This window comes from Triticum urartu, chromosome 3 (genome assembly GCF_003073215.2).
Source record: "Triticum urartu cultivar G1812 chromosome 3, Tu2.1, whole genome shotgun sequence".
NCBI lineage: Eukaryota > Viridiplantae > Streptophyta > Magnoliopsida > Poales > Poaceae > Triticum > Triticum urartu.
The window spans coordinates 197,378,207-197,400,154 of NC_053024.1; the positions used below are offsets into that span (position 1 = coordinate 197,378,207).

Consider the following 21,948-nt stretch of genomic DNA (forward strand, 5'->3'; position numbering starts at 1 on the left):
CCACATTGTAAATGATATGTCAATTATTTGAGAAATAAAGTTCATGTTATCTGTTGACTTTATCTATAAAGTTGGGCGTATAATTTTTATTTAAAAACAAGGGTCTTCGTGGTTTTTTTGTTTGAGCAAAGTCTACGTGATAATGAAAGGCGCAAAACTATGTAAAGGATCAGCCCATTTTTATAAACCACAAGAAAATTCGTACACAAAATGTGTGCGTTGCCATTGCGCGCTCCTGCGAATTTCGCCCCAAAGCTGCAGATTAGCAGCAGCTTGGTGCGGTAAAATCTTACCTAGGAGTGTGGCATTTCCAGCTCAAAATTGACCCGTTGAATACTTGAAATCTTCCCTCAAAAAAAAAAACTTGAAATGGCGCGCACGGCTCCTTGCCTAGGAAGCACCCGCGACGTCACTGTGTCTGATATCTCATCTTTTCGAGTCAAATCTTGCAAGAGAAGGCGAGCGAACATTTTCAAGAGAAGGCGAGCGACTCAAATCTTGCCTAGGAAGCACCCACGACGTCACTGTGGCTGGATGTTACGTATAAAAAGGCCGGGCCAAAGTGCTCATACGATTCAACAAATCACATCACCACCAGGCACGTAATCCCCAGTGCGCTACTTGAAAGGCTCTATACGAGCTCAACCGTGCGCGCCAATGGAGATCGAATCTAACCCAAAGTATTGCAGAGTTATTAGAAGAGCATCATCCGAGGACCGGCTGAGTAGCCTCCCCGACGACGTCCTCCACTCAATCGTCGGCCGGGTCCCCCTCAAACAAGCCGTCCGCACCAACGCCCTCTCCACGAGGTGGGCGTGCCTGTGGCTCCACGCGCTCGCGGCCTCCGCCGTCCTCGACTTCACGGACTGCTGCTTCGTCCGCGGCCAGTCCCCGGGGCAGATCGTGGCCACCCTGAACCGCTGCCTCGTGGTACACGGCGCGGCGCCCATCGACGTGTTCCGCGTGGCGCTGTCCCCGTTCAACGCGTTTAGGCGGGACGTCGTCCGGTGGGCCGCGGCCGCCTTGGGGAGAGGTGCCAGGGAGGTGGGGGTGGACCTGACGCAGCACGCCGACGGCCGCGGGGCTCTGGAGCTTCCCGGGGACCTCTTCCAGGCCAAGAGCTCCCTCGCAGTGCTAAGCCTCAGCCGGTGCAGCCTCCGTCACGTCCCGCCCGGTGCGGCGGGGCTCGCCGGCCTGACATGGCTCTCCCTCAACCAAGTCGACGTCACCGATGATGTTGTCGGGGACGTGGTCTCCGAGTGCCGGCTGCTCGAGTTTCTGAGCCTGAAGAGTTGCCACCTCCTCGTGTCGGTGAGGGTCGCCGGCGAGAGGCTGCGGGGCCTGGAGATAGTGTGCTGCCTGGCCATGCACCACCTGCAGGTGGCCGCGCCCATGCTGGAGTCCGTCGCCTACCACGGCGACGTCCTCATCTGGAGAGAGGACGAGCCGTCCGGCTTGGAGTTTGTTGGCCTAGGCGGCAGTGGGGTGCGGTCCGATGCCAGGCCGGAGCTAAAAGACGTGCACCTGTCCCACATTGGCTACGGCGAATACGATCAAGAAATTCACGAGTTTGCGTACTCAGGCTTCATGGAACAGGTTGCGCATGCCAAGATTTTGACACTTTGTTCCGTGGGCTTTCTGGTACGACATTCATACTTGTTCTTGCGGTCCTGCTTATAGGAAACCAATTAGGCGATTAACGGCGTCTTCTGTAAGATCAGCACATGGAAGAAGCACGATCGTTGGCTATGGGCGGTGTGGATACCCCGAACTTAGAAGAATTGCAGCTGCTCTTGGACTCCATGGGCGACGACGATGTTACTCGCTTCTCCGGATTCTTCGAGCTCATCGCGGCGCCGCTCCTCGAGCGCCTCTTTATCCGGATAAGCTTCCTGATACACAATCAATTCGAACCTGAATTTCCATGGCGTGCGAGGCCGCCTCTAACAAGCTGGAACTTGCAGCTCCCAGACACGTGCGGCGGCACGGCGGCGACCGGCGAGGATGCGGATATCCTTCTCGACTACGAGATCGCTCTCGATCACCTGATGTTCCTCAAGGTGGTGAACTTCCGAGGGACTAGGCGCGAGCTGCGGCTGCTAAGGTTCGTCCTGCGCAGGGCTCCTGTCCTCGAGCAGTTGGTGCTCATCACCCCGGAAGACGTGGGAACTCCGGGAGACCATGAACAGCAGGAGAGCGTCCGCCTGCTCCTTAAGGTCGTCCAAGAGCATGTGTCAGAGATCAGCAAGGCGTGGCTCTGGCAGGAGCCCCGCGTCACCGTGTGCCGGCCGAGGGAGGACGACAGCCGGAGCCCTGCGCACACCAAGTACTACCACCATGATCGGGCGTAGTTCAACTAGAGCTAATTAAGGGACCGGCTAAATACAAGTCAGACTGATTTTGTATTTTGGGTCAGTCATTTTTTTGCACCATAGGAGTTCAAAACAAGGCCAAAGATATCGAGAACAGATTATCTAGCATGCACGGGATATCCCATGCATGTTGTGGCCCCATGGTCAGGTTGTGTGTCAGTGTAAATAGCACCAGGTCAACCGCATGCCCCATCTTTCTCTTTATAACTCTATACCAGAAATATCTTCCCTCTTTCTTTCTTTCTATGTAATAATTTAGATGACTGATATCTTGTGAAACAAAAGTGTGATTTACATTCTATTTGGACATATATGTTTATTCCAAGGAGATATTCAAAACAAGACCAATATTGAATATATTATTAAAATCTGTTTTTTACAAATATATTCAAGAGTGGTTTTCTTTTAAAGTCCTAATATGAAGGAACGCAAATATGGAAACGAGTTGTAAATCAAAATTTTGATCCAAAAGATCAAATGGATTCTAACATTAAAATCATATGAAAAAGCATGGGTTGGTGTGAGGAGAGAGGTCATATGAAATGGGGGAGGTTACACCATGGGCAAAAGTGACTGGTTGATGTGACGCATTTGACACGCATGAACATGAATTTCCAGTATAGATGATCGATGACCAATATATGCATGGGATGTCCCGTGCATGGTAGATATGCTTTTCTCCAAAGGTATCCCTATGGCAACGCAGTTGGTGGACTTGGGCATGACATGCATGGATAATGGATGGGTCAGACGTAAATCACATTAACGTACATGAAAAATAAAAGCACACACATTTGTATAAGTCTTTAGTGATGGTATAAACATAAAAAAAATCGAAGAAATATGTATGTGTGCCATTGGTATTGCCTTTTAAGAAAAAAAATTGCAAACAATTTTACACTCAAATTGCACTTTTTGTAATACACAAAGAATAAACATATACTAGTGCAATTTTCACAATCTAGTATAATTTACACACATATTATAGTATTTGAGTGTATACCAGCCCTTTATGAAGAAAGAAAAAATAAAAATAAAAACAAAAACAAAAACAAAATAATAAAATTTCTAGGGAAGAATGAAACCTTTTAAGAAGAAAGAAAATAAAAAACAAAAACAAAATAATGAAGTTTTCTAGGGAAGAATAAACCATTAAGAAGAAAGAAAATAAAAAACAAAAACAAAATCATTATTTTTTATGGAACAATGGAAACATTTAAGAAGAAATAAAATAAAAATAATGAAGTTTTCCAGGAAAAAATGAAACCTTTAAAGAAGAAAAAAATAAAAAAATGCATACATGTTTGCCCTGAAATTGCACATTTTGTAATATGCAAAAAAATTAAACATATACACTGCAACTGTTGCTCTCTACTATAATTTACAAAACAATGGTGTATCGTACTTGCGTGTATACTTACTTAGAGCATCTCCAACAGACGCGCGATTTTAGCGCCGCGCTAGAAGAATCGTCGTTTTTGCGCGCGCAACCGTTCCGGACGCTCCAGCGGACACGCAAAAAAGCGCGCGGAGCAAAACGGCATCGCTCGCCGCTTATATTGTGTGCCCGCTCCCGCACGCTGGACAGCGACGACTCACGCGTGACTTCCACCAACCGCTGGATCCAGCCGCTGGCGCCGCCGCCCGCACCTCCCCATTTACTCCGGCGACCCGACGGTGCTTCCCCGGCCTATCCCCGCGGCCTCCCCTCGAGCGCGCCATTCCTCCGACCAACAGCGCCCGGCCACCCACTGCCGCTCGGCGCCCACAAGGTGTTTGACAAAACGCTTGCAAAGTGCGTATTGTTTCAACTTCACATTTTGTAGATGAATTTGGTGCATGTTGTTTGTAGTTTTATAGACTAGTTTAAATTCAATATTGTAGATGAGTTCGTCATATGATTCTTCCGATGAAGAATTTGATATTCAAGAGGGAGGACCTTGCAATGATCCTAGCTATGGTGGTTCGGTTATGGGTCGTCAGAAAATTTGGAGGGATAAGATCGATGCCGACAACAGATTGATGAGGAACTTTTTTGTGGATAATCTCCTATACCCCGAGTCATACATTCGGCGCCATTTTAGGATGAGCACCGAGTTGTTCAAACGCATTGCAAAGGAACTGGCGAGCAATGATCAGTTTTTTCAACAAAGGAGGGATGCGCCGAAGAACTCGGGCATAGCACCTTTCAAAAGGTGACAGCCGCTTTGCGTATGTTGGCATACGGTATTCTGGCTGATCTATTTGATGACCACTTGGCCATGGGTGAGAGTCAAGCCATCATGTGTGTCAAGTGCTTCGCAATCAGAATTTCGCTAGTGTTTAGTCCGGAGTATTTGAGAGCTCCTAATGCTGAAGACGCCGCAAGGCTTTTGGAGATAAACAAAGCTCGCATGATTCCTAGGTATGCTTGGCTCAATAGATTGCATGCAATGGAGTTGAAAGAACTGTCCTAAGAGCATCTCCAGCCGCGCCCCAAACAGGCCCCCAGGCGACTTTTTCGGCGTCGGCGACGAAAAAAACGCCCCAGTCGCGCCCCCAGGACGCCGAAATCCACCGGCTCAGCCCGTTTTGGGCCCGGCGATCGCAGGCCGAACCCGGCGCACTGGGGGGGGGGGGCGAGGGAAAAGCACGTCTGGCCCACACAGTCAGCCGAAAAGTCAAGTCTTTCTTCCAGATTCGCCTCCCACCCCCTGCGCGCTCGGCCGCCAACCGACTGATCCCGGTGCCGCCCACCGCCCGCCACCGCTAGATAGCCCATCCCCGCCGAAAAAAGAGCAGAGGTTTCGCCGAGGCAGCCTCTCGACCACCGTCTTGGCAATTTTTCCGGCGTTTCCGGCTGCGGAAGGGCGTTGTAGCGGCGGCTACGCGCCCACCGCGCCTGCAAGGTGTTTGGCGATTTGCCTGCCTTAGCAATGGACTCGGACAGCGAGGAAGCACTCTCCATGCTGCTAGAGGAGGAAGCCGAGGCCGAAGTCCAGGAAGAGGAACATCTCATGGTCCTCACCGCCCTCGCCGACCTGCTGGCGAGCAATGAAAAGTCGCGGAGAGGTGGCTCGGCGCCGGGGCGGATGAAAGCAAAGAATCGGCATCGTCTCGAGGGCTACTACATTCTCCACTCCGACTACTTCGCCGACGCTCCACTGCACGGCGACAAAACATTTCGGCGTCGTTATCGGATGAGACGAAAGCTTTTCCTCAGGATTGTGAATTCCATCTGGGAGTTCGACAGCTACTTCAAGTGCAAGAAGGATTGCACCAGTAAACTTGGATTCACCTCAATCCAGAAGTGCACGACAGCGACGAGGATGCTTGCATATGGAGCTCCCGGTGATTCACTCGATGACTATGGGCGCATGGCCGAGTCCACCACCATGGAGTGTTTCTACAAGTTCTGTCGGGAAGTGGTGGCAGTGTTTGGATTGCAATACTTGCGAACACCTGATACGTCTCCAACGTATCTATAATTTTTTATTATTCCATGCTATTATATTATCAACCTTCGATGTTTTATATGCATTTATATGCTATTTTATATGATTTTTGGGACTAACCTATTAACCTAGAGCCCAGTGGTAGTTTGAGTTTTTCCCCTTGTTTTTGAGTTTCGCACAAAAGGAAAACCAAACGGGGTCCAATTGACCTGAAACGTCACGGAACTTATTTTTGGACCAAAAGAAGGACATGGAGTAAAAGAGTTGGGCCAGAAGAGTCCCGGGGTGCCCACGAGGGTGGGGGCGCGCCCACCCCCCTGGGCGCGCCTCCCTACCTCGTGGACAGCCCGAAGACCCCCTGACTTGTTCTCGACGCCAAAACCTCCTATATATACTGAAACTTCCAGAAAGAAACCAAGATCAGGAGCTCCGCCGCCGCAAGCCTCTGTAGCCACCGAAAACCAATCTAGATCCGTTCCGGCACCCTGCCGGAGGGGGGAACCCCTCTCCGGCGGCCATCTTCATCATCTCGGCGCTCTCCATGACGAGGAGGGAGTAGTTCACCCTCGGGGCTAAGGGTATGTAGCAATAGCTATGTGTTTGATATCTCTCTCTCTCTCTCGTGTTCTTGATTCAGCACGATCTTGATGTATCGCGAGCTTTGCTATTATAGTTGGATCTTATGATGTTTCTCACCATATACTCTCTTGTGATGAATTGAGTTTTCCCTTTGAAGTTATCTTATCGGATTGAGTCTTTAAGGATTTGAGAACACTTGATGTATGTCTTGCACATGCTTATCTGTGGTGACAATGGGATATCACGTGATCCACTTGATGTATGTTTTGGTGATCAACTTGCGAGTTCCGTGACCTCGTGAACTTATGCATAGGGGCTGGCACAAGTTTTCGTCTTGACTCTCCGGTATAAACTTTGGGGCACTCTTTGAAGTTCTTTGTGTTGGTTGAATAGATGAATCTGAGATTGTGCGATGCATATCGTATAATCATACCCACGGATACTTGAGGTGACATTGGAGTATCTAGGTATTAGTGACTTTGGAGTGACTCTTTGTTGCATGTTGAGGGATTGTTATATGATCCAATTATGTTATTATTGTTGAGAGAACTTGCACTAGTGAAAGTATGAACCCTAGGCCTTGTTTCCTAGCATTGCAATACCGTTTACGCTCACTTTTATCACTTGCTACCTTGCTGTTTTTATATTTTCAGATTACAAAAACCTTTATCTACCATCCATATTGCACTTGTATCACAATCTCTTCTCCAAACTAGTGCACCTATACAATTTACCATTGTATTCGGTGTGTTGGGGACACAAGAGACTCTTTGTTATTTGGTTGCAGGGTTGTTTAAGAGAGACCATCTTCATCCTATGCCTCCACAGATTGATAAACCTTAGGTCATCCACTTGAGGTAAATTTGCTACTGTCCTACAAATATCTGCACTTGGAGGCCCAACAACGTCTACAAGAAGAAGGTTGTGTAGTAGACATAAAGCTCTTTTCTGGTGCCGTTGCCGGGGAGGTTAGCGCTTGAAGGTATATCTTTAGATCTTGAAATCGAATCTTTTAGTTTCTTGTTTTATCACTAGTTTAGTTTATAAAAGAAAATTATAAAAAATGGAATTGAGGATACCTCATATGCTTCATCTTTTTAATGTGTTTCATGAAAATAAGGATTCCGGTAATTGTGCCAAAGTGTTAGAAGAAGAATGCATTAGAATGTTTGGCACTAAATCTTTGTATGATGAGCATGATTCCAATGTTGTTAGTATGAATTCCTTGGATATCTATGATGCTAATGATATGCAAAGCCACAATCTTGGGGATGCTATGTTTGATGAAGATGATATTTTTTGTCCCCCAAGTTTTGATGAGCAAATTTATTACGATGATAGCATGCCTCGTATTTATGATGATTATATTGATGAAAGTGGGTTTGGAAGAGTGTCAACTTTAGAAAGTAATGATCCCACTATTTTGGAGGGTGTTCAATCTTATTGTGATAATTATGAAAGTGGGTTTGGAGAGGTCATGACTTTAGTTAATGTTAATCCCACTATTTTGGAAGAGTGTCGACTTTGCATACTTGTAGATCATGAAAAGAATGCTTTATGTGATGGTTATATTGTTGAATTCATTCATGATGCTACTGAAAATTATTATGAGGGAGGAATATATGCCTGTAGGAATTATAATAATATCGAGTTTCCTCTCTATGTGCTTAAAGTTGTGAAGTTATGCTTGTTTTGCCTTCCTATGCTAGTTAATTATTGTTCCCATAAGTTGTTTGTTCAGCAAATCCCTATGCATAGGAAGTGGGTTAGATTAAATGTTCTAGTCATATTCTTCATGATGCTCTCTTTATGTTTCAATTCTTATCTTTTATGTGAGCATCATTGAAATCATCTTGCCTAGCTAGGGGCGTTAAACGATAGCGCTTGTTGGGAGGCAACCCAACTTCTTTTTTGTTCTTTTCTTTTTGGTCTTGCTTAGTAATAAATAATTCATCTAGCCTCTGTTTAGATGTGGATTTATGTTTTAATTAGTGTTTGTGCCAAGTAGAACCTTTGGGAAGACTTGGGTGAAGTCTTTGCGATCTTGCTGTAAAAAACAGAAACTTTAGCGCTCACGAGTTTTTCTGCCATTTTTTACTGGAGAGTGCGATTTGGTTGATTATTTTTGAAGATGATTAATAGACAAATTCCTCACGTCCGCAAATTTATTTCAGAATTTTTGGGTTACAGAAGTATACGTTTGATACAGATTACTACAGACTGTTCTGTTTTTGACAGATTCTGTTTTCATTGTGTTGTTTGCTTATTTTGATGAATCTATGAGTAGTATCAGAGAGTATGAACGATAGAGAAGTTGGAATACAGTAGATATTACACCAATATGAATTTATAATGAGTTCACAACAGTACCAAAAGTGGTGATTTCTATTGTTATACTAACGGAGCTTACAAGTTTTTTGTTAAGTTTTGTGTTGTGAAGTTTTCAAGTTTTGGGTAAAGATTCAATGGACTATGGAATAAGGAGTGGCAAGAGCCTAAGCTTGGGGATTCCCATGGGACCCCAAGGTAATATTCATGGACAATCAAGAGCCTAATCTTGGGGATGCCCCGGATGGCATCCCCTTTTTCGTCTTCGTTCATCGGTAATTTTACTTGGAGCTATATTTTTATTCACCACATGATATGTGTTTTGCTTGGAGCGCCATTTTATTTTCTTTTGATTTGCTTTCTACTTGAATAAAATACCAAGATCTGAAATTCTTAAATGTTAGAGAGTCTTCACATAGTTACATAATTATTCAACTACTCATTGATCCTCACTTATATATTTTGGAGTAGTTTGTCGTTTTCTCTAGTGCTTCACTTATATCTTTTTAGAGCACGGCAGTGGTTTTATTTTCAAGAAATAGATGAACTCTCATGCTTCACATATATTATTTTGAGAGTCTTCTAGAACAGCAAGGTAATTTGCTTTGGCTATAAAATTAGTCCTAACACTACAAAAAAAAGACACATCCGTGACATTTTGGGCCGAACGAAATTTTTTTCTGTCATACATATGACACTTCTATGATGATAATTGTGACAAAACCCGGTATCATCATAGATGTGGTGGGCTCCTACTTCTATGACAAAAAATCATGACAGAAAATGGGCTTTTCGTCCTGGGCGGGCCGGAGACGCAGCTGCATGACATTCTTTGGGCCGTCCATGACGGAAAAAACCGTGGTAGAAGCGAGGGGGAGGAAATTTTTAGGGAGTTCCCGGTTACGGTGGGAGGTCGGGGGCCGAGCGATGCGCGTTTCTCTCGTACACGTACGCGCGTGTGTGCGAGGCGTTGGCCCTAACTGAACCCGAGAGACACGTTGGCCTCTAACTGAAGCCGAGCGATTGCACTGCAGGCTACGCGTTACTGAACCCGAGTGATCGATCGATGGCTGTTAACTGAACCCGATCGAGCGATTCCTTGGCTACTGCTGCTAACTAAAGCCGATCGATGGGATGAACAGTGAGCGTTGCGCGGGGGGGGGGGGGGGGGGGGGGGGGGGATGGGCGTGTTTGGATGAACAGTGAGCGGTGGCGTTATCTCTGGATGAACAGGACGCCGTGGTGTGGTGGAGGGCTGGATTAACAGTAGACGGTGGAGGGGTGCCCATGGAGGGGTGGATGAACAGGACCCCATGGTGTGGAGGGCAGGATGAATAGCAGATGGTGGAGGGGTGCCCGTGGAGGGGTGGTTGAACAGGACCCCGTGGTGTGGAGGGCTGGATGAACAGCAGACGGTGGAGGGGTGGTTGAACAGTAGCTGGTGGAGTAGCGCGCGGTGGAGGCTGGATGAACAGGAGCCCGTGGAGGCTGGAGGAGGTCGACGGTGGATGAACAGTAGCTCGTGGAGGCTGGAGGGGGTCGACGGTGGAGATGAACAGTATCCCGTGGAGTCCCGTTTTGCGGTACGCCACACCAATCCCGATGAACAGGACTCCCGTTTCGACCGTAGCACTCCAACACAAGTTCGTTTCCTCCGTTTTACGGTACGCCACACCCCTCCCGATCAACAGGACCCCCGTTTCGACTGTAGGAGGTCCGTTTCCTCCGTTTTGCGGTACGCCACACCCCTCTCGATCAACAGGACCCCCGTTTCGACTGTAGGAGGTCTGGTTCCTCTGTTTTGCGGTACGCCACACCCCTCCCAATCAACAGGACCCCCGTTTCGACCGTAGGAGGTCCATTTCCTCCGTTGTGCGGTACGCCAGGCCTCGTTTCCATCGCCTCTTCCATCCAAGCCCTCCCGATTAACACGACCACGCATTCCGTTCCGACCCATGAACACGATGATGACGCTGTTTCTCCGTTCCGACCCAGCCATGTACACGAGCCCTCGCCGTACGTATGCGCGAGTAGGCGTTCGAGACCCCGCCCGTATGTACACATACGTGGCCGTATTTTCTTTCTTACACCCTGACCGCTGTACGTACGTGTACATGCTACGTGTGCACCTCTATTATGACACGTGCACCCCGCTACTACGACACGTGCGCGCCTCTACATCCACTAGTATATATGTACGTACACGTTCGCGACCAGAATGACAACGCTACGTACGCTTCGACCAGGTGGGTCCCGACTGTCAGGCACTCCCTTGCGTGCGAAGGTGTAGCTGGTGGGTCCCAGCAGTCAGGGGGGAAACGTTTTTTTACGAAATACGGTGGCCCATCCGGTGGGTCCCTGCTGTCAGGTGGAGGAATCATTATTTTCCGTGTAATAAGGAGGCACTTCCTTGCTGCCGCCGTGGACCCAGCTGTCAGCCTCTCCACATACAGTACTCGTCCAATGGAAGTCATTCCTTGACCATGTTGACCACGCCGCGCCGAGAGCACCAGGGCGGTGGACGACGACGAGGCCTAGGAAGGGGACGCCGTGGAGCCGGGGAAGACGCGGCAGTGGAAGCCCCCATGCGCGCGGAGAGGAGTACGAGGGTTCACTGGTTCGGCTGCGGTGTGAGGCTATCGTTGCCGCAGGGCCTGGCCAACGGTTGGAATAGTAGGGGGCGGTGAGGCCTCCGCGGCAGCACAGCCGGCCACAGGAGGCAGGAGAATGCGGCATGACCGGCGCTGCTTTGGGCGGCTGGAGCAAGAAGACCAGAGGTTGAAGAAGCACTATGCCCGTTGGATGGACATCGTACGGTCAATGGATCTAGAATCGTTCATATTGACTAAGTTGACAAAGCCCTTCGTCCCCGTCAACTTAGTAGGCCCACAAGTCAGCCTCCCACCAAGGTGGGTCCCAGCTAGCCGGGGGAGTATTCATTTTTTTTGTGCGCAATAAGGAGGCGCTTCCAGTGGGTCCGAGCTGACAGCGGGGGGAACATTTTTTTTCGCGAAATACGGTGGCCCGTCCGGTGGGTCCCAGCAGTCAGGGGGAAACGATTTTTTTGCAAAATACTGGTGGCCCGTCCGGTGGGTCCCTGCTGTCAGGTGGAGGAATAATTATTTTACACGTAATAAGGAGGCACTTCCTTGCTGCGGCCGTGGACCCAGCTGTCAGCCTCTCCACGTACAGTCCATGTCCGATGGAAGCCGTTCCTTGACCACGTTGACCACGCCGCGCCGAGCGCACCAGGGCAGTGGACGACGGCGAGGCCTAGGAAGGGGACGAAGCGGAGCCGGGGAAGACACAGCAGTGGATGCCCACGCGTAGAGGAGTACGAGGGCACTAGTTCGCTGCGGTGTGAGGCTGCCGTTGCCGCAGAGTAACAGGGGGTGTGGGTGAGTAGAGGGATGGCCTAGCCAGCGGTGGGAGTAGTAGGGGGCGGTGAGGTCTCCGCCGCATCGCAGACGGCCATGGGAGGCAGGAGCACAAGGCACGACCGGCGCTGGTTTGGGCGGCTGGAGCAAGAAGACAAGAGGTTGAAGAAGCACTACGGCCGTTGGATGGACATCGTACGGTCACTGGAGCTAGAATCGTGCATTATTGACTAAGTTGACAAAGCCCTCCGTCTCGTCAACTTAGTAGGCCCACAAGTCAGCCTGCCACTATACTAATTCCCAGCTAACAGGGGGAGTATTCATTTTTTTGTGCGTAATAAGGAGGCACTTCCTTGCGTGCGAAGATATAGCTGGTGGGTCCGAGCTGTCAGCGGCGGTAACTTTTTTTCGCGAAATACAGAGGCCCTTTCAGTGGGTCCCTGATGTCAGGTGGAGAAATCATTATTTTGCGCGTAATAAGGAGGCATTTCCTTGCGTGCGGCCGTGGACCCAGCTGTCGGCCTCTCCACGTACACTCCACCTCAGATGCATGTCGGTCATTGACCACGTTGACCAGGCCGCGCCGAGAGCACCAGGGCGGTGGACGACGGCGAGGCCTAGGAAGGGAACGACATGGAGGCAGGGAAGACTCGGCAGTTGTTTCCCACACGGAGGGGAGTACGACTGTACGAGGGTTTACTGGTTCGTCTGCCGTCGCTGGAGAATAACAGTAGGTGTGGGTGAGTAGAGGGATGGCTAGGCCAGCGATGGGAGTACGGTGGGGCGGTGAGGCCTGCGCGGCAGTAGAGCCGGCTGCAGGAAGGAGGGAGCAGGCAGTCCCACCGGCGCCTGTTTGAGCGGTTGGAGCAGGAAGAGCAGAGATTGAAGAAGCATGACGGCTGTTGGATGGACATCCAACAGTCACTGCTTGTGCGTCAACCTTTTTTTAGGAAAGCCTCAAATCTGTGGAAAATAGCATACAGCCCATCTACCATTATTTCTAATAATTTTCAGCCCATTTGCTAATTCTTAAGGTTTTTTTTGAGCCCATATTCTTTTTGTTAGCATTACAGCCCAAATTGTGGCCACGGTTAAAAAATTATAGGAAATTTTGCATATTTCGGTGTGGTCCGAACTATTTTTAATCCCGAAATTTCGAATCACATTCAAACTGATTTTAAAAATAAATGTATATCAATATAAAATCCAACAAATTCTCCACGCATAAAAATTAATGTAATTTAAAATCTTGAAATGAAAAAAAAGATATTTGAAACTAATTGCCGGTTTGATGTGTTTTAAAAATGTACAACCCATTTCTCATTACTGATGGGCCATTTTCTCGGCCAGGTGAATGAAAGCTCTCCTTGTCTTAAAAGATTTGTAGCCCAACAGGCCTGACAAAGCGACTTACTTGGCAAATCACAAAAAAACTAGGCTGTGGCCGTGGACCCAACTGTCAGCCTCTCCACGTATAGTACTCTTCCGATGGAAGTCGTTCCTTAAGCACGTTGACCACGCCGCGCGGAGAGCACCACGGCGGTGGACGACGGCGAGGCCTAGGAAGGGGACGACGCGAAGCCGGGGAAGACGCGGCAGTGGAAGCCCGTGCGGAGAGGAGTATGAGGGTTCACTGGTACGGCTACGGTGTGAGGCTGCCGTCGCCGCAAGGCCTGGCCAGCGGTGGGAATAGTAGGGGCGGTGAGGCCTCCGCGGCAGCACAGCTGGCCATGGGAGGCAGAAGCATGCGGCACAACCGGCGCTGCTTTGGGCGGCTGGAGCAAGAAGACCAGAGGTTGAAGAAGCACTACGCTTGTTGGATGGACATTGTACGGTCACTGGAGCTAGAATCGTTCATATTGACTAAGTTTACAAAGCCCTCCGTCCCCATCAACTTTGTTGGCCCACAAGTCATCCTCCCACTATGGTTGGTCCCAGCTCGCAGGGGGGTATTTATTTTTTTGTGCGTAATAAGAAGGCACTTCCTTGCGTGCGAAGATATAGTTGGTGGGTCCAACATGTCAGCGGGGGGAACGTTTTTTTCGCGAAATACAGAGGCCCTTCCGGTGGGTCCCAGCTGTCGGGTCCTCGCAAAAAAAGGGAATGAAAATCAAAGACTTGGGAAGGCGTACAGAACAAGCTAGTGTACCAGTAAAGAAACATTGCCGAGTTTTAGAAAAAAGAAAGACGTGCTCCTGTAGCTGGTTCGAATCCAAACCTAGACTATGACTATATATGGTGCTTTGCTACTCTGCAAGTAATGAAAGTGACATATCCAACGTTCGCTTCTCCTCTTCTCTACTTACTCTTCCTAGCATCAGAAGCTCTGGCCGCAGCAACCATGTCCGCTGGCTGCTCGTCCACCTGCTCTTCAGCAGGCAACAACCAGATATGCGCAAGTCGCAACCCGTACCATCACCTGTGGGTCTCATCACACCCTCATCGGCACACGCACCGCAGTCGATTGCTCATCGCAACCCGCTGCCGTTGGTGTGGTGCCACTGCTGCAAATCACGCAGAGTCATCCGTCACGTCTCAACCATAATCCACAACCCTGGCCGAGTCTTCTACAAATGCCCGAATCATGGGGTAATAATATGTTTAAGTGTTGTTCTGCTGCTTTCAGTTATTGATTTTTTTAATAGTTTGGTTGATGATCTACCAATTTGACTCGTGCAGAAAAGGGAAAATTCATGTGATTTGTATTTCTGGGAAGTTGCTGATGTGGGGGAATGCAACTACGCTGATTATTTGGTTAGCCGAAGCTGCTTTACCTCTCGCGGGATACTTATTTTTTATAGGTTGACTCCATGCGGGATCTAAACTCCCGTACCTTTGACAGGACTGGCAGGAGACGGCCGGACAGATCGATTGTCCGGCTCCTTTGCCCGAAGGCCCAACAGACGCTCTTCTGGAGAAGATGCTGACTCTGGCTCCTTATACGGTGCTGAAGAAGACCAAGAAGGCCAAGGGAACCCGAAAGAGTTCCCGACGCCAGGCGTCGTCGGACTCACCGTCCGATGACTCTGCAGCGCACTCCTCCCCCGAAGACGAGGAAGAATAAGAAGATGCTCCCCCTCCTGCAGGGGGAGATAAGAAAAGGAAGGCTGCCCTAACTGGGGGGCGAAGGGTCCAGGAAGGGAAGGACTCTCCTTCCGGACAGCTCCACCACCGCCGACGAAGACGAAGACGAGTGGTTGCCCAGGGCCAAGCCCCTGGGGAGATCGTAAGTACTCGGATACCAGAGTAACTCGTAGCATTACCTTGTCGCACTGCTTTCCCTAACGCCGAACATGATTATGCAGGCCGCCGCGAACCAGCATCGATGTATCATCAGACGGCTCCCTGGGCTCGTCGGACATGGATAGCGATCCAGTCCCGACCGCCACCTCCCCTCATCCTGCTGACGACACCGAGGTGCTATCTCAAGGCACCGGGTCGAGGGGAGACAGTCCTGAGGTGCCTCAAGGCGACCTTTCGGACTCTGGGAGCCGAGGGGACGGGGCCCCTGAGAGCTCCGAGTTCGGCCCTCAGCCGAACACCGCGCCAGACCCTCCAGCGGTTCCGGGCTCAAGCAGGCGGCCTCCTTCTAAGAGGGACAAGACGCCTGTGCCGGTGACCTCTGTCCATCTAGAGGCACCGGACAATCTGCTGGAAGCGCTTCGCAGCGCTTCCATCGACGAGGAGCACCGCACTATCATGAGTGCGGTGATCCAGAAGGCTCAGTCCGCCAAGAGCGGATTGACTGAAGCCTGTGCCAGCCCTCTAACAGGCTTTGAGCTAAGTGCTAAAATGTAGTAGAAATATTACCGCATAGACAGTAGCCCCTGATGCTTTGTTCGGTGTTCACAAAGAAAAGCCAAACTGAGGATCAAATAATATCGCAGGAGTCTAATATAAGTATGTCAATATGCATATGCAGGCTTCGCTGTTGGCGTCCGCCGCACTGACTGCGGAGGTCGCCGTACTGAAGCAGGACCTCGAGGGGTCCAGGAAAGAGCTCGGCCTTGCCAAGAGGCAGCTCGAGGAGAACAAGGGTAAGTAATACCCTGTCTATAGATATGTATATATAAAAGAAGAAGCGATTGCAAAATGACAGGATCAACGTATATTTGCCAGGGGCCACGACCGAGGTGGCGACCCTGAAGCAAGAGCTAACCAAGGCCGAGGATATAGTGGCCAAGGAGCGCACCGAGTGAGAGAAGCACGAGGCTCGGGTGGGCGAGGTGCAGCAAGAGCTCCAGGCTCTCGTGGCGAAGCACGAGGCGCTGGAGCTTGACTCAAAGACGCGGGAGTCTGAGCTTGTCGCGGCCCTCGAGAGCGCAAAAAGTGCCAAGGCCGAGGCCCAAAAGGCCCTCCAGGAGATCGATGCGATGAAGAAGATAGCAGCGGGTAAGGCTTTCTATATGCAAAGCAAGCATGTAAAAGTAAATTACCGATTACTTACCGGAATCCGGAGCTCTACAGGAGCATTCGCAGATTTGCCCCGCAACGTGTCCGATGCTGCACAATTTTACCAGGCCGAGGATGAAAGCTCAATGGAGAAGCTGTTCTGGTCTCAGTATGCTGAGGCCGAACACCCGGTGCCAATGAGCGACTAGCTGAAGCAGATGGTCAAGCTACATAAGGCGGCCGATCTGGCCATGAGGAGCTTTATAGTCCAGCTGTGGCCTAGCGACGCCCTTCTGAACAGCTTCTTCGGCCTGGTGAGGTGGCTTGTGGATGCCTGCCCGCGGCTGGAGGTCGTCAAGCGATCTGTCTGCATTGAAGGCGCACGCCGGGCTTTTGCCCGTGTGAAATTGTAGTGGGTCAAGCTAGACGCCGTGAAGCTGATCAAGGAGGGGCCGCCGGAGGGCAAGGAGCACCGCCACCCCGAGATGTACTACGAGGGTGTTCTGCCGGGTGCCCGTCTCATAGCGGACGAGTGTTCCAAAGATGTAATATTTGAGTGAGACTTGCTCGTTTTATCCTGTATTTATGAAAACTTGTTTCATATGCGCTTTGCAACGCTTGTTTGAATTTAAAATATTACCTTCTGTTTGGCTGTTTATCCAATCTGAGAGATGGCTAGTCCTCGGCTTCTGCCCCCATGCCACGAGTGTTGGGGTGTTCGGGATAAACCTGAGCACTCTTGTTCCCATGTTTGGATCCTTCGAGGGAGGTGCTGAGCACAGCGAACAAGGCAACCGGACTAATAATGCTTTATCACTCTCACTTAGCCATAGAATTCTATAATTTTTAATTTCGGCGAAGCCCCTGGTATTCGGAAGGCCGAATTTGGGGCGTGATACACGCCTTTAAGCCGGACAGGGCCGGCCCCTCGCTCTAAGTAGCATAAGTCTTTAGGGACTCGAAAACCTCACCGAACAGCGACCAGTCTCTCGCCTTATCATGACAGTCAGTTTTAGCTTTCTCTACTGAGGTGCTGAATCCAGTAGAACCGGGGCACAACCGCAGTAGTTCTCCTAGCGCTACCTTAGCCGATAGAGCGGAACGTAAGGTACCAAAACATAGGAGCCGGGCAAACCCAACATTTGACCAAAGACATGATTCGGAGCTGATGCATATAATGCTATAAGTTCGGGGTGCCGTACTTGTGAAAGTGTTTGGACTTTTCACACCGTATTGTGAGGTACGTAAGCCCCTAGTGTATTAGCCGTACCAAGGTGTACGGTTGCAAGGCATCATTAATGAACACATAGATATATATATATATATATATATAACAAGAATGCAATAATAGTCGTAATGTCATGCATTGTTTATTAAAAAATTGCGTTAAAGTAGAGTGATACAGATAGTGCGATAAGCAAAGAGTAGGACTATGTCCCTTCCAAGGGCAAGCCGAGGAATAATATTAAATCAAATATTTCGCTCGTTACTGTAATCAACCTGGGAATTCCGTGGTATGACGTAGCTGTCTGCCTCCTTGGTTGCTGCATCATGTGTTCGGCAATAGTGCTGCCGGACAGTGTTTCCAGAGATTAAGGTCCTGAAAAAAAAACCAAACGGGAAGCCCCTAGTGCGGTTTAAGCCGCATCTTGGGGCGTGCCGCAGTTGTGCCCCCCTCCCCACCTGTGCCCATGGTATTTTTAATGCGTAATTATGTACGCGCGGCACGAGTTTCACCATTGGGCTGGGATTGGGGTGGCCGCCGTATTGCTACACGAGCTCAGATCGTGCTAGGCGGTCTATTTGCCGATTGCACCGAGCGCGCTTGAAGGTGTCCGGGCTTTGAAGCACCAAACTGGTTGATTGCCTTGAGAGGCTGCTTTGCGCTTCTGCTGCGAGGGCCGCGGTGTGCTCCTCTATTCGGAGAGAGCGCTCTGTGTTTCCATTGACTGTAATAACTCCGCGAGGTCCTGGCATCTTGAGCTTGAGGTATGCATAATGCGGTACCGCATTGAATCTAGCAAATGCGGTTCGCCCGAGCAGCGCGTGATAACCACTGCGGAATAGGACTATATCGAAGATTAACTCTTCGCTTCGGAAATTATCCGGGGATCCGAAGACCACTTCCAGTGTAATTGAGCCTGTGCAATGGGCCTCCACACCTGGAATGACGCCTTTAAAGGTCGTTTTTTGTGGGTTTGATCCTTGAGGGGTCTATACCCATTTTGCGCACTGTGTCCTAATAAAGCAGGTTCAGGCTGCTGCCGCCATCCATAAGGACTCGAGTGAGGTGGAATCCGTCAATGATTGGGTCTAGGACCAGTGCGGCAAATCTGCCATGACGGATACTAGTGGGATGGTCCCTGCGATCGAAGGTGATCGGATAGGAGGACCAAGGGTTGAATTTTGGGGCGACTGGCTCCAACGCATATACGTCCCTAAGCGCACGCCTCCGCTCCCTCTTGGGGATGTGGGTTGCGTATATCATGTTCACCGTCCGCACTTGCGGGGGAAACCTCTTCTGTCCTCCAGTGTGCGGCTGCCGGGGCTCCTCTTCATCATCGCTATGCGGCCCCTTGTCCTTGTTTTCGGCAATTAACTTGCCGGCCTGCTTGAACACCCAACAATCCCTGTTGGTGTGATCGGCTGGCTTGTCTAGGGTTCCGTGTATTTGACACGAGCGATCGAGTATACGGTCCAAGCTGGACGAACCCGGCGTACTTTGTTTGAATGACTTTTTCCGCTGACCGGGTTTAGAGCCTTTGAATCTGGCATTGACTGCCGTATCCTCGGTGTTTTCGCTGTTAATACGTCGCTTATGTTTGTTGCGACGTGACCTGCTATTGCCGTCCTTGGTATCCGGGGTACCATGGTTCTTTGATATGTTATTACTGCGAGCCAGCCAACTGTCTTCTCTCATGCAAAAGCGGGTCATGAGCGTTGTTAGAGCTGCCATAGATTTTGGCTTTTCCTGACCAAGGTGCCGGGCTAGCCACTCGTCTCGGATGTTGTGTTTGAAAGCCGCTAAGGCCTCTGCATCCGGACAGTCGACGATCTGAGTTTTCTTTGTAAGGAACCGAGTCCAGATTTGCCTGGCCGACTCTTTTGGCTGCTGAATTATGTGGCTCAAGTCATCGGCGTCTGGTGGTCGCACATAAGTGCCCTGAAAGTTGTCGAGGAATGCGGCTTCCAGATCTTCCCAACAGCTAACGGAGTCCGCTAGCAAGCTATTAAGCCAATGTCGCGCTGGTCCTTTGAGCTTTAGTGGGAGGTATTTGATGGCGTGTAAGTCATCACCGCGGGCCATGTGGATGTGGAGGAGGAAATCCTCAATCCATACTGCGGGATCTGTTGTGCCATCGTATGATTCAATATTTACAGGTTTGAAACCTTCTGGGAATTGATGCTCCATTACTTCGTCTGTGAAGCATAAGGGTTGTGCGGCGCCTCTATATTGGGCTATATCGCGACGTAGCTCGAATGGGTCTCGCCCACTGTGTTCGGCCCGACCGGATTTGCTTTTACTGTATCCGGCGTGACGTTTATCGTCTCGCTGAGTGGTGCGCCCTCGTGATCCGTAGATCGATCTTGCATGCTTTTCTTTGTCCTCCAATATGTCTCGCAGGTCTGGCGTATCTCCCCATGTCTTTTTATTTGAATGGCGTCGGGGTGGAGGCTGAGCTTTTGGCTGGAATGCCCCTCTATCGCAGCCACGAGGTGGCCGATTAGCCATATCGTATGCTTCTTCCTCCAGTCGGGGTAGTAACCTGCACTTTGGGTAATTCTTGGAGGGGCGCTCGAGTTTATATTCCTCGGCCACGAGGACTTCAGTCTATCTGTCAGCTAGCAGATCTTGATCAGCTTGAAGCTGTTGCTGCTTTTTCTTCAGGCTATCTGCCATGGCCATAAGCCGGCGCTTGAAGCGCTCTTGTTCGACGGGATCCTCTGGTACGGCGAATTCATCATCGCCGAGGCTTGCCTTGTCATCGGAGGGGGGGATGTAATTGTCATCCTCCTCCTCTCCGTCTGCCGCTCTCTCAGGAGAGCTGGCTCCTTCATCCTCTTGCTCTAAATCTTGCTGGAGGGGATTGTTGTTGTCTTTGGCACTATCCGGAGTGTTATTATCTCCTGTGCCGGTATCACCACTTTTGCTTTGGCAGGACTTAGAGCGGTGCCGCTGACGTCGGCGCTTGGGTTGTTTCTTGGGGGGGTCATCCTCCGCTATCTCATCGCCATTGCCTTCTTTGGGTGTATCCACCATGTATATGGCATATGACGAGGTGGCTTTCCAGTGCCCTATAGGCGCTGGTTCATGTTCGTCTCCTACATCATCGTCCATACCATCGATATCTTCGGAGTCGAAGTCGAGCATGTCGGTTAAATCATCAACAGTGTCTACGAAGTGGGTGGTGGGTGGGCGTTGAATTTCTTCGTCGTCCGCATCCCAATCCTGTTGGCCATAGTCCGGCAAGGGCTCTCCTGACAAAGAGAGAGACCTTAGTGAATTCAGAATGTCGCCGAAGGGCGAGTGCTGAAAGATATCCACGGCGGTGAATTCCATGATCGGCGCCCAATCGGATTCGATTGGCAGGGGCGCGAACGGTTCGGAGTCCGGAAAAGAGTCCGGCACCTTGGAGTCACGGGCTTCGCGGAGGATTAGGCTGGTGTTCGGCTCAATCGTCGTTGAGACTGCAGCCCCTGAGGCGGTGTCTAGCCACCTGTCCTTGATTGGCGCAGTTGGCTCCGAGCTAAGGGTCGGAGCTGATGCGGGGCGGCCTCTGGGGTACTGTTCGGCGGCAGAGCTAGGTCATACCCGTCGTGACAGTGCGGCGCGCACGGCTGTGGCTCGTCCATCGAAGATCAAGTCTCCGCGGATGTCGGCCATGTAGTTCAAACTTCTAAATCTGACCTGACGGCTAGGGGCGTAACTTTCAATCTGCTCCAGATGGCCAAGCGAATTAGCCCGCAGTGCAAAGCCGCTGAATACGAAGATCTGTCCGGGGAGAAAAGTCTCGCTCTGGACTGCATCGCTATCGATGATAGTAGGAGCCATCAAGCCTAACAGCGACGACACAGAGGAACTCTCAATGAAAGCACCAATGTCGGTGTCAAAACCGGCGGATCTTGGGTAGGGGGTCCCAAACTGTGCGTCTAGGCCGGATGGTAACAGGAGGCAGGGGATACGATGTTTTACCCAGGTTCGGGCCCTCTTGATGGAGGTAAAACCCTACGTCCTGCTTGATTTATATTGATGATATGGGTAGTACAAGAGTAGATCTACCACGAGATCAGAGAGGCTAAACCCTAGAAGCTAGCCTATGGTATGATTTTATGTTGTGGTTGTTGTCCTATGGACTAAAACCCTTCGGTTTATATAGACACCGGAGAGGGTTAGGGTTACACAAGGTCGGTTACAAAGGAGGAGATATCCATATCCGTATTGCCTAGCTTTCCTTCCACGCCAAG

At 50.2% G+C, this 21,948-nt stretch overlaps 1 protein-coding gene across 1 annotated transcript; it reads left to right on the forward strand.

Moving 5' to 3' along the window:
* Positions 1 to 600: 600 nt before the first annotated feature.
* On the forward strand, positions 601 to 2,602 carry LOC125548252 (F-box/LRR-repeat protein At3g03360-like). Its single transcript, XM_048711907.1, has 2 exons — positions 601 to 1,641; positions 1,722 to 2,602. The coding sequence occupies exons 1-2, from the start codon at positions 658 to 660 to the stop codon at positions 2,349 to 2,351; spliced, it is 1,614 nt and encodes a 537-aa protein (XP_048567864.1). The 5' UTR covers positions 601 to 657; the 3' UTR covers positions 2,352 to 2,602.
* The last annotated feature ends 19,346 nt before the right edge of the window (positions 2,603 to 21,948 follow it).

Bases quoted from the DNA above. Each gene is read 5' to 3' on its own strand.
- LOC125548252 (XM_048711907.1), top strand. From the start codon at position 658: ATGGAGATCGAATCTAACCCAAAGTATTGCAGAGTTATTAGAAGAGCA. The intron at 1,642-1,721 runs GTACGACATTCA...CTGTAAGATCAG, and splicing joins TTTGTTCCGTGGGCTTTCTG to CACATGGAAGAAGCACGATC.